The sequence below is a fragment of the Mobula hypostoma genome, chromosome 15, assembly GCF_963921235.1.
Source record: "Mobula hypostoma chromosome 15, sMobHyp1.1, whole genome shotgun sequence".
NCBI lineage: Eukaryota > Metazoa > Chordata > Chondrichthyes > Myliobatiformes > Myliobatidae > Mobula > Mobula hypostoma.
This window is the reverse complement of record NC_086111.1, coordinates 45452827-45467252: the sequence shown is the minus strand read 5'-3', so window position 1 is coordinate 45467252 and position 14426 is coordinate 45452827. Positions and strand designations below refer to the sequence as shown.

The window sequence follows — 14426 nt, the reverse complement described above, 5'->3', positions numbered from 1 at the left end:
AAAATACATTTTTAATTAAAATTATAATTATTGAAAATGAGCAGAAACATTTTGTAGAATAAATATGTGAAGTCAATAGAGTAGTTAAGTTTTGGGAAGGAATTCAAGAGAGAATTACTTTTAAATTGGAATAAAGAAGAAAGCATAAAAGAAACTTAGGGAATCACATGTTAATAGAAAAGGAACTGAATGGTAAACAGAACTAGTGTGATGATTCCACTGTCTACTTATTCCGTGTGACTTCTGCAAGATCATTCAATGAATGCCATAATTCCAACGGTAACTGAAGTCAGTAGAATTGCAAAATACCTGCTAAAAGAGATTCTGCAAAGGGACTGACTGACCAGGTATAGACTGAGTAACATAGATGGTACTTGTACCAGTTGAGAGGGTGGTGAAAGTTTCTTAATAGCTGTTGATTTGTCTGGAACAGATGTAAATTAGGAGAAAATTAGTGAGTACAGAGGAGGAAGAAAACAGAACTGTTGAAGTATTGGAAATCTGAAATAAAAGAGGATGCTGGGGAGGAAAAGCTATTCAAACTTCCTGAGTACGGAGAAAATAATTTCAGTTAATGTTGAGGATCTTTCATCAGATATGGCCAATGATAAAAATTTTAAAGGCTGATTATCTGAAGTTGTTACATTCAGTGCTGATTCCTGAGGGCTGTAACATCTGCTGGGCAATGCAACAATATTTTAACTTACCTTGTGATAAGCACTGCTGTATCATGATGAGAATGGTGATTTTCATCTGCATTATTCTGTTTTTGTTGCCATATACAGAAGTTTTTTAATGTTGTTTGAGCATTGAATGATATAAATGGACCATCCTGAGGATTATACGAAAACAAGTATCAAGAACTAGGTTATTATTTGCAGTATTTTAATTCCACTTTAAATGAAAAAACATACCTAACTGAAAAATTACCTGTTCACTATTTATAATAACTAATTTCACAACTACAATATTTATAAGGTTTCCTATACTTGGGTCTTTATAGATAGTGGCCACCTGTAATAGATAAAAGTCAAAATGTTAGTAACATGTTATAGTACTAAAATAAAAATTAAAAAATCTAGTGAGTGTAGATTTAAAAGATTAAATTAATTTTCCAGTTACTGTACATAGAGAACTGTTGAATGTTTGTAACATATTGCAGTTTTCGTTTTTTTTGTACTTTTGCTAGGTTAGATGAACATTTATAACCTAAAAAGCCATTCATCCAACAATATTGATTTATTTATTTCATAAAATTAATTCTGAAAATTTCAAAAGTATTCATTTTTTAAAAATATCTTAAACTCAAATCAGACAAAACTATTTGAGTTGGCATACTAAATCTGCAGACCAAGGATATAGAATAAAATGCTGCTATCTTACTAATTAATGCATTGGAGGCCTGCTTATTTAACTGGCTTTCATTGAGACAGACTACGGACATGTTAAAATGTGCATCTGTACAATATAATCATAACGGCGGTACTTACAATGGACATTAAAGTGAGAACGTAATGTTGTAAGTTTGCTCCATGATGTTCAACCATTCTGCTATCGGCAACAACCATTACCTCAACATATCGGGGATATGACAAAAATCGTTTTGTTCGTTTGTGTCTTCCTGTTCCAGTAGTTTTGTTATCCATGCCAGCTAAATTGTGCATCGCAACACTATTTCTGAGGCTTTCCAGATCAGACAAAGTATTGCTGGATAGTCCTTTATTCCACTTGGTTTTATTTTGGCTACTTTTATGACCTTCGATCCAAAAGAAAAAAGATCTTCAGAATAAAGCATTTTAAACTTATTTTTATAAACTTATTCCAAATATTAAACTTCTATGTACACTGAGTAGATATGGGTTCTGATGGAGGTCATCAACCTGAAACAATAACAGCCCTTCACTTACCACAGACACCTGACCTACTCAGTATTTCCAGCATTTTCTGTTTCTATTTTAGATATTGAACACAGAGTTGTTCAAGATGTGAGAGTAGAACTGAAACAAATAATAGAGACACAAGAGATTCCGCAAATACTGGAAATTTTGAACAACACGCACAAAATCCTTTAGGAGCTCAGCAATTCAAGCAGCATCCATGGAGGGAATAACCAGTCAGTATTTCAGACTGAGACCCTTCACCAGAACTCAATGCAATCAGAAATCATGTCAGTCAAATCAGGAAACAGGCCTTGACCTGAAACGTCGACTGGTCATTTCCCTCCATTGTTGAGTTCCTCCAGCATTTTGTGTGTGTTGAAACAAATAATATACACATTGGTTCAGTGGTGTGCACAAATTCCTGGAATTAAAATAAATCATAATCTTTCAGTATATATTAGATAAGCTCTAATACTTTAAGATTTTGAAAACTCAGTTCCACTTGTTCATGTAATAAGCCTGAAACATCAGCTGCTGCCTTTTTGAAGCATTGCCATTTGAATATATCCTTGATGGTGGGGAGGTTAGTACTCATGATAAAGCTGGCTGAGTTTGCATCCCTCTGCAGCTTTATCCGATCCTGTGCATTGGCCCCTCCATACCAGACAGAGATCCTGCCAGTCAGAATTCTCTCTCCAGTACATCTGTAAAAATCTAGTCTTTGGTGACATATGACATCTCCTCAAACCCTAATGAAATATAGCCGGTGGCGTGCCTTCTTCATAATTGCATCAATAGCTTGGGCCCAGGATAGATCTTCAGTGATGTTGACATCTAAGAACATGAAATTGCTTACCCCTTCTACTGTTGACCCCTCAATGAGGATGGGTATATGTTCCCCTGACATCCCTTCCTAAATTCTACAATAATTCCTTGGTCTTATGGATGTTGAATGGAAGGTTGTTGCTGTGGCATTATAGGTGAATATCTAGATGGTGTTTGAGCTGTGCCTAGCCACACAGTCATGAGTGTGTAGAGAGTGGAGCGGTGGGTTAAACACACATCATTGAGGATCCAGTTGCAGAGGGCGCTACAGGGGCCCAGTTTTAAAGCTTGTTGATTATTAACAAGAGCATGATGGTGTTGAATGCTGAGCTGTAATCAATAAATAGCAGCCTGGCCCTGGTTTGTGTATTGTTGTTGCCCAGGTGGTTCAAGGCCAAGTGATGAGCCAATGAGATTGTATCCACTGTAGACCGATTGTGGCAGTAAGCAAACTGCAGCAGGTCCAGGTCCTTGCTCAGCCATGACCGACCTCTCAAAACATTCATCACATTAGATGTGGGTGCTCCTAGGTGAAAGTCATTGAGGCATCTCATTCTCCTCTTCTTGGACACCAGTATGATATTTGATATATTTTAAATATTACCAGAATTATGAACTACTTTGTACATTGGTCTGGCACCTATGTGAAATACTAACCATGTCATCTCAATCAATTACCTCAAGTCAAAAACAAAAATATGAAGCAATTGTTAACAAAAACAGCGTTTCCTTCAGGGTTCTGCCCACAACACTTCAATGGACTTCGGTGTGATATTTATATCTGATCGCATTTCTGCCAACAGCATAACAGCCTAAAATAAAATTTCGTCTTATTTTAGTAATTGTTATAGTAACTGGCATACATTTTCCGCAAGAATTTTCCTGTTTTATTTTACCTCTAGTTTCTGAGTTAGTTTGAAGAAACAAATTTTCACATTTGTCTTAAGTAATTAAAAAAACTGTGGAAATGCGAAGGCAGTGTATGTGTAGAGGGAAACGGAGACAGTATTTCAGATTGATAACCTTTCTTCAGGATTCTAAAGTGTTATAAAACTAGCTTATTTCAGGCTGCAATGAAGAAAAGGGATGGAGAACACAAAGGGACTGACTGATCAGGTATAGACTGAGTAACATAGATGGTACTGGTACCAGTTGAGAGGGTGGTGAAGGTTTGTTAATAGCTGTTGATTTGTCTGGAACAGATGTAAATTAGGAGAAAATTAGTGAGGACAGAGGAGAAAGAAAACACAACAATGCTGGAACTTTTGAGGTATTGGAAATCTGAAATAAAAGAGGATACTGGAAAAAAAAGCTATTCAAACTTCATGCGTACAGAGAAAATAATTTCAGTTAATGTTGAGGATCTTTCATCAGGTATGGCTAACAATAAAAATTTGAAAGGTTGATTATCTGTAGTTCTTGCATTCAGTGCTGATTCCTGAGGGTTGTAACATATCTAGCTGGAAGACTAGGAGCTGTTCCATAGGTTGACATCGACTTCATTGGAACAGAGTAAAAGGCCATAAGGCCAAATGAGAGTGAAATGGAGAATACCATTTATAAGAACTAGGAGCTCGGGGTACTGCAACTTTCCTATTTACTGTAACTGAAGTGTTCTGTATCACATAGCTCAAGCGCTTTCCTTTATCACCATAGTCCACGTCCTTCTCTTTATATCTCTTCCTGACAGATCAGCTGCCATCAACGAGTCTTCATCCATCCCTCTCCGCTGCAACCACAACTCGTTGGGCTCTGATCATTTCCAAATGCCATAAGCTTTTCCTTTATTTCATCCACCCTTCACTTTTCTCTGCAGTTTAAGGCATTTGTCTTCTAAGCTTTTTGAGTTCATTATCCTGGAATAGTAACACCTTCTCTACTCACAGGCTACCCTGAATGGGAATTGTAAGTTTTCTGTTTTTGTTTCCTTATTTCTTGGATCTGCAGTCAATTATTTTTTCCTTTACTCTTGCATTGATTTTTATTTATTTGTATGCTTCTCCTTTGATATCATTATGAGTTGTTGCATTTCCTATTGCCGTGCTTTTTGTTTGATGTCTTGAAGCTACAAGTGCAAAACTACACTGAATTCCAAAAGGGTGCCCATGGATCCCTTGAAGGCACATGATAGAACTACTGGGGCTCAGCAGGGTTTTCATGGTTGGTCTTCATCTCAGCACTAAATCTCCATCCAAACTCTTCATTCCACTTTGCTCTGCATTTATACATAAGCTACGGCTGTTTGTGTTGCTCCATTCTAACAAGAAATACCTTCTTAACAGAAATAGATCACATATACACTCTCTAGATATATTCCAATAATAGGCCACTCTGGTGATGCGGGTAATGCTGCTGGCTCACAGCTCTAGTGACTTGGGTTCAATCCTGACAGTGCTTTCTGGATGGAGTTTGCCGGCTCTGTCTGTGACTGTGTGTGTTTCTTCCAAGTGCTCTGGTTTCCTCCTGTATCCTAAAGAGTTGCTCATTGGTAGTTTCATTAGCTACAATAATTACTCCTGGTGTACAGTAGGTGGAAGATAAGAGCTCATAACAGAATTGATAGACATGTGGGAAAGAATAGGTTACAGGAAAACACACAAGGGAATGGGATTGCTCCAGGAGCTAGCACGGATTTTATGGGCTGAATAGACTCCTTCTATGTCCAAATGAAATACAAAAGTTATAACTTACAGTGGATTTTATCACAAAAGTTGGTTTGCTAATTGCACCCAAACATGCAATTAAATTTCCTTTGAGAATGAAGAGGCTGTGCAGTTTACCTGACTCCGCCTGCAATGCTTGAGTTCAGCATTTTGTCCCAAAAGCACCTGCCATTAAACTTTCCTTGATAAAGTAATAAACTTGCACCCACATGTTCACCCTTAACTCAGAGTTTTCAGTTACGGGTTTGAAAGAATTCATCATTAAACACCCCCAACATCGGGGCTACACTCTCTTCTCACTGCCTCCATCGGGAAGGTGGCACAGGAGCCGTAGATCCCACACCACCAGAGCCAGAAACAATTACTACACTTCAACCATCAGGCTCCTGAACCAGCATGGATAACTTCACTTACCACAACACTGCACTGATCACTCAACACTGACTGTGGATTCACTTTCAAGGACCCCACAACTCATGTTCTCTGCATTACTTATTTAATTATTTAGCTATTATATTATTTGTTTGTTTTTGTATTTGCACAATTTGTCCTTTTGTACATTAGTTGTCAGTCTTTATGTGCAGTTTTCCACTGATTCTATTGTGCAGTAATTCTTTGTTCTACTCTGATTTCCTGCAAGATCATGAATCTCAGAGTAGCAAATGGTGACACAAACATACTTCGATAATAAATTTACTTTGAACTTTGAAAAGCAGCATGCATTTATTTTGGATACTTTAAGCAAAAAAATCATGAACAATTTATTATTTTTAATTTAGTTACACTAGAGGAACTGCAGATTCCCACAAGCAACAATGAAGACAAACAAAAACAACAGGAATTCTGCTGATGCTGGAAATTCAAGCAACACACATAACGACGAAGGGTCTCGGCCTGAAACGTCGACTGCACCTCTTCCTAGAGATGCTGCCTGGCCTGCTGCATTCACCAGCAACTTTTATGTGTGTTGCATGAAGACAAACAATGCTGCTGGGTTTTATTTATTTATTTTATCATATTTGGAGATACAGCATGGAAAAGGCCCGCTGAGCTGTGCTGCACCACTCCACTAACATTTATATTTCACATATATGAATTCTGCTATTTACATATTGAATGCACTGATTCTACAGGAATTGAGAGAAATACAGCTCCCAGGACTCAGTTGTAAAGTGTCTATGGTTTATGTATTTTAGTTCATTTCTCAGTTGTAGATAGAGGACATTAATAACATTGAACAGAAAGTTTATGTTTCCCCCAGAACTCTTTTTACAAATTTCTTATTAATGTTGCACCTTACAATATACACTGACATATATGAATAGTGTGAGCACGTGGCCAAGTGGTTAAGGCATTGGACTAGCGACCTGAAGGTCGAGGCAGTGAGGCAGCGTGTTGTGTCCTTGAGCAAGGCACTTAATCACACATTGCTCCGCGACGACACCGGTGCCAAGCTGTATGGGTCCTAATGCCCTTCCCTTGGACAACATTGGTGTCGTGGAGAGGGGAGACTTGCAGCATGGGCAACTGCTGGTCTTCCATACAACCTTGCCCAGGCCTGCACCCTGGAGAGTGAAGACTTTCCAGGTGCAGATCCATGGTCTCACAAGGCTAATGGATGCCTTAAATAATAAAAATATGAAATAAAACATTTTCAAAATATGTTTAAAAATCCATAAGCTAGAAAATTCGAGTGTGAAGTGCCTGCATTTGGGGTGCAATGTGATTGAATGCAAATATAAAAATCAATAATGGCATCAGAACATTTCAGAGGGCACACCTTACACAGGGAAATTGAATCATCTGCATCTGTATGTAATAGGCAGTTAGGGACACACAGCATAAACAATAAACACATAAGGAATTTTGCTGTTCTTGCTTCAATAATGTGGTGTGTGTGAATAACTAGAAAACAGTGCAGACTTCGATCAAGAAACCAGGTCTTAATGGCAGATAGTCTGTTGGAAGGCTAATAAATATCCTTAACCTGAAATACTATTACGGAGCTGGCCATGAAGAATGATGGATTCCTCTGTGATGCAGCAAATTAACTTACTTTGCATTGTTGAAGAATTCTAATATCTTTCATGAGCATCTCTGCTTCTGATCCTTATCCCACCTCTCTGTCTGCCATTGGAGTCATTTATTGGAGAATCAGGGTGTGGAAATTCCACTACTCCGAAAGTGTCTGCTGAATTAGTTCCATAAATGTCTTTGAGAACTATCATTTTAACGGCTTCTACAGTGGCAAAAGGTTGAACAGGCAGGTTTACATCGTGTGCAGCTGATGTGCATAACTATGCTGAACAGAGTGGAAATTGCCACAAGTCCTAGTGGAAGGAGCTTTGGGTCAAGATGGTGCCAGGGACCACTGTGACTAATGACGATGTCCTGTAGACAGTTCACAAAGCTACTTCTTCTTCTTTTAGGTATACTCCTACTACTAATCTGTGTGATTGGAGTCTGTAGCTTACATTTTAATAATGTGTTTTTGGGCCGACTGAGCACTCTGGAACTTTTGCTGTGTCCAAGTGAATTCAGCATGGTTCAGAATAAGGTTGCGAATAGAGTGAGTGTCTCTATAGTGGAGCACAAACCTATGATCGGCTCCATTACTAGGGTGATCTCACCGATTTACGTGTTGAGCAAGATTTACATCAACAAGGTCACGAGTGGAAAGCGAGCGGGTGTTCAGTATCATCTGCTTGCACTCGACTGGTTTTCCTCTCCCTGTTGCTCGAGGCTGCCAGAGGAAGGTTCAGGAGTCCTGGATCAATCGGCACAGCTTGTGGATTGGTTTCATTTTTAGAGAACTCTGCACTTCGTGCTATATGTGTTTCTGGTTTCTCTTTTTTTATTGCTATTTTGCACAATTTTGGTTGGGGCCCTTGAAGTGGACTGGCTCTGTGGCCCCCAGTCAACGAATGACAGTGTTGCAATGGGGCGTAGGGAGCGGATCCAAGAGCACTCAGCCAATGACAGTGTTGCAATGGGGCGTAGGGAGCGGATCCAAGAGCACTCAACCAATGACAGTGTTGCAATGGGGCGTAGGGAGCGGATCCAAGAGCACTCAACCAATGACAGTGTTGCAATGGGGCGTAGGGAGCGGATCCAAGAGCACTCAACCAATGACAGTGTTGCAATGGGACGTAGGGAGCGGATACAAGAGCAGGACAACGAATGACAGTGTTGCATTGGGATGTAGGGAGCGGATCCAAGAGCAGGACACAGACATGTAAGTAGCATTAACAGAAGTGTGTTTATTAATAGTTGCCAGGAAAGCCAAGGAGTGAGCATAGAACGCTTACACGGACAAAGATGTGGGACAACAAACAGGAGAAGCTCGGACACGGAGCCTGGACTTGGACTTGGACTCAGACACGGAGGCTGGACTTGGACTTGGACCCGGAGCCAGGACTTGGACTTAGACTCAGACTCGGAGCCTGGACTTGGACTTGGACTTGGACCGGGAGTGTGGACTTTGACCTGGATTTGGGCCTGGAGCGTGGACTTGGACCCAGACTCGAAGCCTGGACTTGGACATGGACCCTTAGCCTGGACTTGGACCTGGAGCCTGGACTTGGACCCGGAGCATGGACTTGGACTTGGACTTGGACCCGGAGCATGGACTTGGACTTGGACAGACAATACGAATCTTGACATGGAGTAGCTCATGAGTGGCAAATGGCCGGCAATCCCTTAGCTGGACACGAAAAGACAGAATTCCCAACTCGGAGTAGCGGCAAACTGCCGGACCTACTCAGCTGGAAACGAGACGACAAAAACCAAACAATGACAGTCCATTTGTATCTTGACTCGGAGTGGCGGCAATTGGTCAGCAAATCTCAGCCAGATATGAAAACGACAGAATTTGCATCTTGACTCGGAGTAGCGGCAAAGTGGCCAGCAACTCAGCTGGACACGAAAACGACTGAATTCACTAAGCAGCTACAGGCACCGAAGCAACTTAGAGTTCATGATTCTCGGTGGCTCTGAGACGAGCATAGCCACACTGGCTACGGTGACGAACCAGCAGCGAGTAGATGTAAGCCAGAGTTTTTATGCTGCCGGTTTGAATGAGGATCAGGTGCCCTAATCAAAGAGCCCAGTGGAACACAGGGAAAAAGGAAATTAACTGAAATGAGGAGTCAACGGACCGGACCGTGACAGACAAAGCACTAAATTGAACTGAACTGAACTGCTTCAAGGGCTCTGCAGTCTGATCTTTAATATTCTGTGCTTTGTTCACTCAATTCTTTGCCATTTGTGCAATTTGTTCTTTTTTTGCACGTTGGGTGTTTGATGTTTTCTTTGAACAGGTTCCATGGTCTTTCTTTGTTTCAGGGATGTCTACAGGAATACAAATCTTAGAGCTGTATACCGCGTACATTCTTTAACAATAAATGTACTTTGAATCTTCGAAGGAGGAATTCCTCCTGGCTCTGGACAAAAAAGGCATTAAGTCCTAGGCAGTGCCATATTAACAGAATTTGAAAAAAATATGCAGAACAATTTCCAGTTCCACAAATTATTTACCGAAATTGCTTTATGATAATGCTGAGTTTGGAGTGATTGTTGCTTTCCCTCGTCATTCTTCATTACTTGAGTTGGTAACTGAGAATGTGTGAGGGCTGAGAAGTGTAATGCTTTGAATGCACGGCAGACAAAAAAGTTAATTATATCAAAGAAGTTGACATGGACAGAACAAAGCAAAAAATACCCTCCAAACATGATTCAGAGAAAATAATTCATGTTAAAATTGCTGTATAACTCGTGCTTCTTTTCATCTAACTCCTGTCAAGTATTCTAGCAATTTTTGTGGTCATTTATCTCCCTGCATTGACCAAATAAATGGTTTTATTATTTCAAGAGTAATAGCATTTACCTAAAATCATGTTAAGTTTATGTGGTGTATCAACACATCCTTACAATGCTTTCCCAGTGACCTGGTCTTCACATGAACACATAAGGGATAATACAAGCAGATAATCTCTTCCACTGTCCCTGACACTTACCATTGAAAGAAGGCAGCAACTCTCTAATCTTGGAGCAGGCAGAAGACCAGGGCTCTCTTAATCTTTTATTCTCAACGCATGCTGACATGTATCTTGATTTTCAAAGCAGTGTTCTATTACCTAATTGCCAGCTCTCAAGTGACAATTACCTCACCTGAAGTAATAGGAATGAAACATTTCCTGAACATGAACAGGAATTGTACATAGTGTTTTATATGAGTACTTGTATATTTATTGTGCTTTTTATTGTTTTTTTATGCTGCATCAGATCCAGAGTAACAAACATTTTATTCTCCTTTACACTCGTGTACTAAAGAAATAAACAGTCTTGAATCTTGAATCTGGACTAAATGTCACCAAGCGCATTTGTTAAATAAATAAATGTCCATGCGGAAATTATAGACATTGAATATTGTGGGACAACGCAGAAATATTAGGAAAAGTAAACACTGTAAGAATTTTTAATTAAAATGCACACTTTAAGAAAGATAAATTATCTATATATATAACTACATGTCCAAATTATTCCTGTGGTGGTTGAATTTCTTGCGCATACATTAGGCTGGAAAGCATTAGGATGTGTTCTCTCCAGAACTAAATGAAAAAATGATGTTATGAAATAGGTTTAAAATACCAGGAGTACTTGGAGTACAAATTATTCTCTGAATTAAAAGTAAAGCTTACAGAACCCTAAATCAATGAGAATAAATATTTCTAAACTGCATGAGTCAACAGGTTAGATTGCCTTTTTTTTTAATGGATCCCAAATTGATCATAAAACATTAGTAAAGTGAAAGAAATCAAGATAAATTGGAAGTCTTTTAGGATTAAGGATGATGAGTCTCTCTACTCCAGTGATGTGGGTTCCATGGTCTCTAATGAGGCCAGAGTGTGAACAGCAGATAGGACAGGAGCTGGCTGACAGTGCTTCTATTCACCTTACGCTTTGGGTTTTGACCTCCTGATATGAGCATCCCAGATTAAAATTATTCCAGCATGTGAATCAGACTGCTTGTAGGAAGGAGCCCAGCAGTTAATGTCTGCAGAAACCTGTTAGTCCATTCTAACCAATTTTATAATGGCAAGCCCTCCTCCACTGCTGTGTTGAAGCTGGATTCTGACTAAAATCCAAATCCTGAGTAGTTAACAAATTATTGAGAGATAAGCAAAAAGCAGAGCAATCAAAAAAGGTAAATACCATATCACATCCTATGGATGTTTCAAACAGTAATATTTTACTTCTCAATACTTCCAATTTTTACCTCACAATTTTGCACCCAGATTGCAATAGTCTATTCTTGTGAGAATTGCATAGCTAAAATATTCCACAAAAAAACATCTTCCTTGCTTTCTGTTTAACTTTGATTGATCATTTAACAAGTTTACTATTGTTCTCTACACACAAGCCAGTTATGTAGATAAGAAAGAACAGGTGTCCAAACACAAGCCTCCATGGTACCATATGTAACACTTCCGCTGGGACACCCTGCAGATAAGTAATCAAAGCAGCAATTTCCTAACATAAAAAATACACCTTATTCTCTGTCGCCATTATTGTTTCCCTTTCAGGTTTGGTGTGCACAGAGTGACCAGCCGACTTGTCAATCATTAAGCAGTTATTGTAATTGTTGGAGCCGATGCACACTGAACAACTTCCAGAGTTTTCGCATAAAGGCCATACAGCTGGGAAGTTCCATTCTCAAGGAAGCACGGGTATCTAATAGAAAAATTCGCCGAAGAGTTTTAAAGGATATAAAATGGTATTATACAGATGGTTTTGTAACATTTTTACATTCTGATCATGATATAAATTGTTAAAATCCTAAACCTCATAGATTGCTGGCTGAAAAGATGTTCAATAAATGATGAATAAACGGCATTAATTCCTTTCTCTTCACTGTAGTACTGTATTGCAGGCTGACGTTTTAATTTTCAGATTAATGTTTCTCACAAAACTACAAGGTTGCAGAACAACTAATTGAATCAATAATGGAATGATATTTGCAGCTTTTTCCTGATCTTCAGATTTCCAACCCACAACAATCCTGTTCACTATCAACTCACCTCAGTAACAGATGTAATACTAGTCGGCTGCTGTCGATCCAAGGGGATTATGGGGTTGTGCCTCTGGTGGACTGCGTCCTCTCCAGGGCACAAGCCTGGGTGGGAAGATTTGAAGAACCGGCTGTTGTCCATGTAGCGGGTTCCTGCTCTCCAAGTCACTGATGTAGGCCAAGCGCTAATACAGCTTGGCACCAGTGTCGTCGCAGAGGTTGCCAGAGTGAAGTTGTAAACAACATCAAACTGCCTTAGGGAACTCCGGCTTCAGATTTCTTTCTCGGGGTTTACTCCCGAAACCTTTCCCATGAGTGGGTATGGCCGCAAAGCAGCAGAGGTTTAAAATCAGAGTTTTCCTTCTCCTAGGTGGCCTGCCGTCCAAGGCTGACGAGCCCCGCTGCCCGAAAATAGTAAAAACAACTGCTTTCTACCTTCTTAGGAATATAGAGAATGGACAATCAATATTGATAATAGTGATTGAATAAAAAAAACACCTCTGCAGTTTGTTGTTGCTCACTGGAAGTCATATAGCACAATGTTCTGGAATGGGAAGATGCAGCTCCCCAATGAAAGACTATTGTAATAAAATCCTGACAGAAACTGGAAAGATTGGGTTCTTTTTGTATTGATCCCTGGAAAGTAAACAGTGCTTCCTTTATCCTCTACAGCTAAGGAAACACAGATTCACAGCTGCATAAATAAATCCATTCTGGGAATGACTGTATTCAAATTCTTAGCATTTAGTGAGAGGGGCCAATAACCATTCACTTACATTATGTCAAATCATGTTTTGAGAAAGCAACATTTATGGAATAGAGTCTTTGTTTTGAATGCAATCAATGATTACAGTAGAAACTGTACCCAAAAATGCTCCTAATTTATAAAGTGCTTCCCCTCCCCCCACCCCATTCACCATCCCCATAGGCAAAGTGGAATTGCTGCTCAATGTTATTTTCAAATCAATGAACAAGATCTGTCGAAAATCAAAGCAAATGGACAGGATGTTTTACATATTCTTATTTTCATAAATGTTAACTTGGTAATTCTTGATTGATTCAGATGATAAAGAAAATAATCAATAATATAATGAGAATTAACTATTATACTGAAAATGACTGAAAATTTAGAATTCCATTTTCTAATTATTCAATTTCACAATAACTCACAAAAAATCTTAATCCCAGTTTTTGCTTCCAATGAAACTTATTTCTGCAATGAAATAATCAAAATCCAAAAAACGACTTAAACGTACTACATTAACGTGTGTCAGCAAAAGCTAATTAAAGATTGGCTTGTATCTGGTTCCTCAACTTCCAAAATGCCACAGAACTCAATGGTGAGTCCAAGAAAAGACAAGAAGCCAAGTCTGCATCCATTTAACTTCCAGTTGTGGTACAGTATGTGGATGCAGAAGTCGTACATCACTGTCACCTGTTCTACAACTATCAGTTGGTTCTCTGCTCAAATATCAGCTAGCCAACAGTGTGTTCTGGTTGAATATGCTTTTACCAGTGGTAGATTATCTTTACTATTCATAGTCAAAGGTAAAAATAGGACGCAGATATTGTTGTCAATATAGAATACACTGCTTGCTAAGTCGAGATGTATCAAAACACATAAATGACAAATTTTAGACTGCAAAGTTTAGATATTTGTCATTGATTAGATAGTAAAGTTTAACTGATGAAGTTAAATGCATGGTTAATCAATCAAATGAAAAATCAGAATTTTGGCAGTAAAGCAGAAGATATAATATAAACTGTAATTTACACTAGCTTTCCAATGTTCCGTGCTCATCTTTCACTCACATTATGGGGGGGAGGTTGGAAAAAATTCTCTTTTCTCAAGTATCCTAACTGATATCATGGAATAAACAAAAGCAGCATTACAGATATTAACAAATCAATGGAATGCAAAACATCAGAGATACATTCCAAAAAGCTATTGATAAGTCTATTGAAAGTGAAAAATGAAACTAGCAATCT

The 14426-nt window shown here is 39.0% G+C and overlaps 1 protein-coding gene across 4 annotated transcripts in view; it reads right to left on the bottom strand.

Annotated features, from left to right (window-relative positions):
* Positions 1-14426, bottom strand: part of adamts9 (ADAM metallopeptidase with thrombospondin type 1 motif, 9) — a 266041-nt gene that overhangs the window by 221502 nt on the left and 30113 nt on the right. For all 4 annotated transcript variants that reach the window (XM_063067960.1, XM_063067961.1, XM_063067963.1 and 1 more), the window contains 3 exons: positions 1491-1756; positions 931-1014; positions 708-832 (listed from right to left, as the gene is read on the bottom strand). In XM_063067960.1, coding sequence (XP_062924030.1) covers positions 708-832; positions 931-1014; positions 1491-1756 — 475 coding nt within the window. The remainder of the gene's footprint in view (positions 1-707; positions 833-930; positions 1015-1490; positions 1757-14426) is intronic.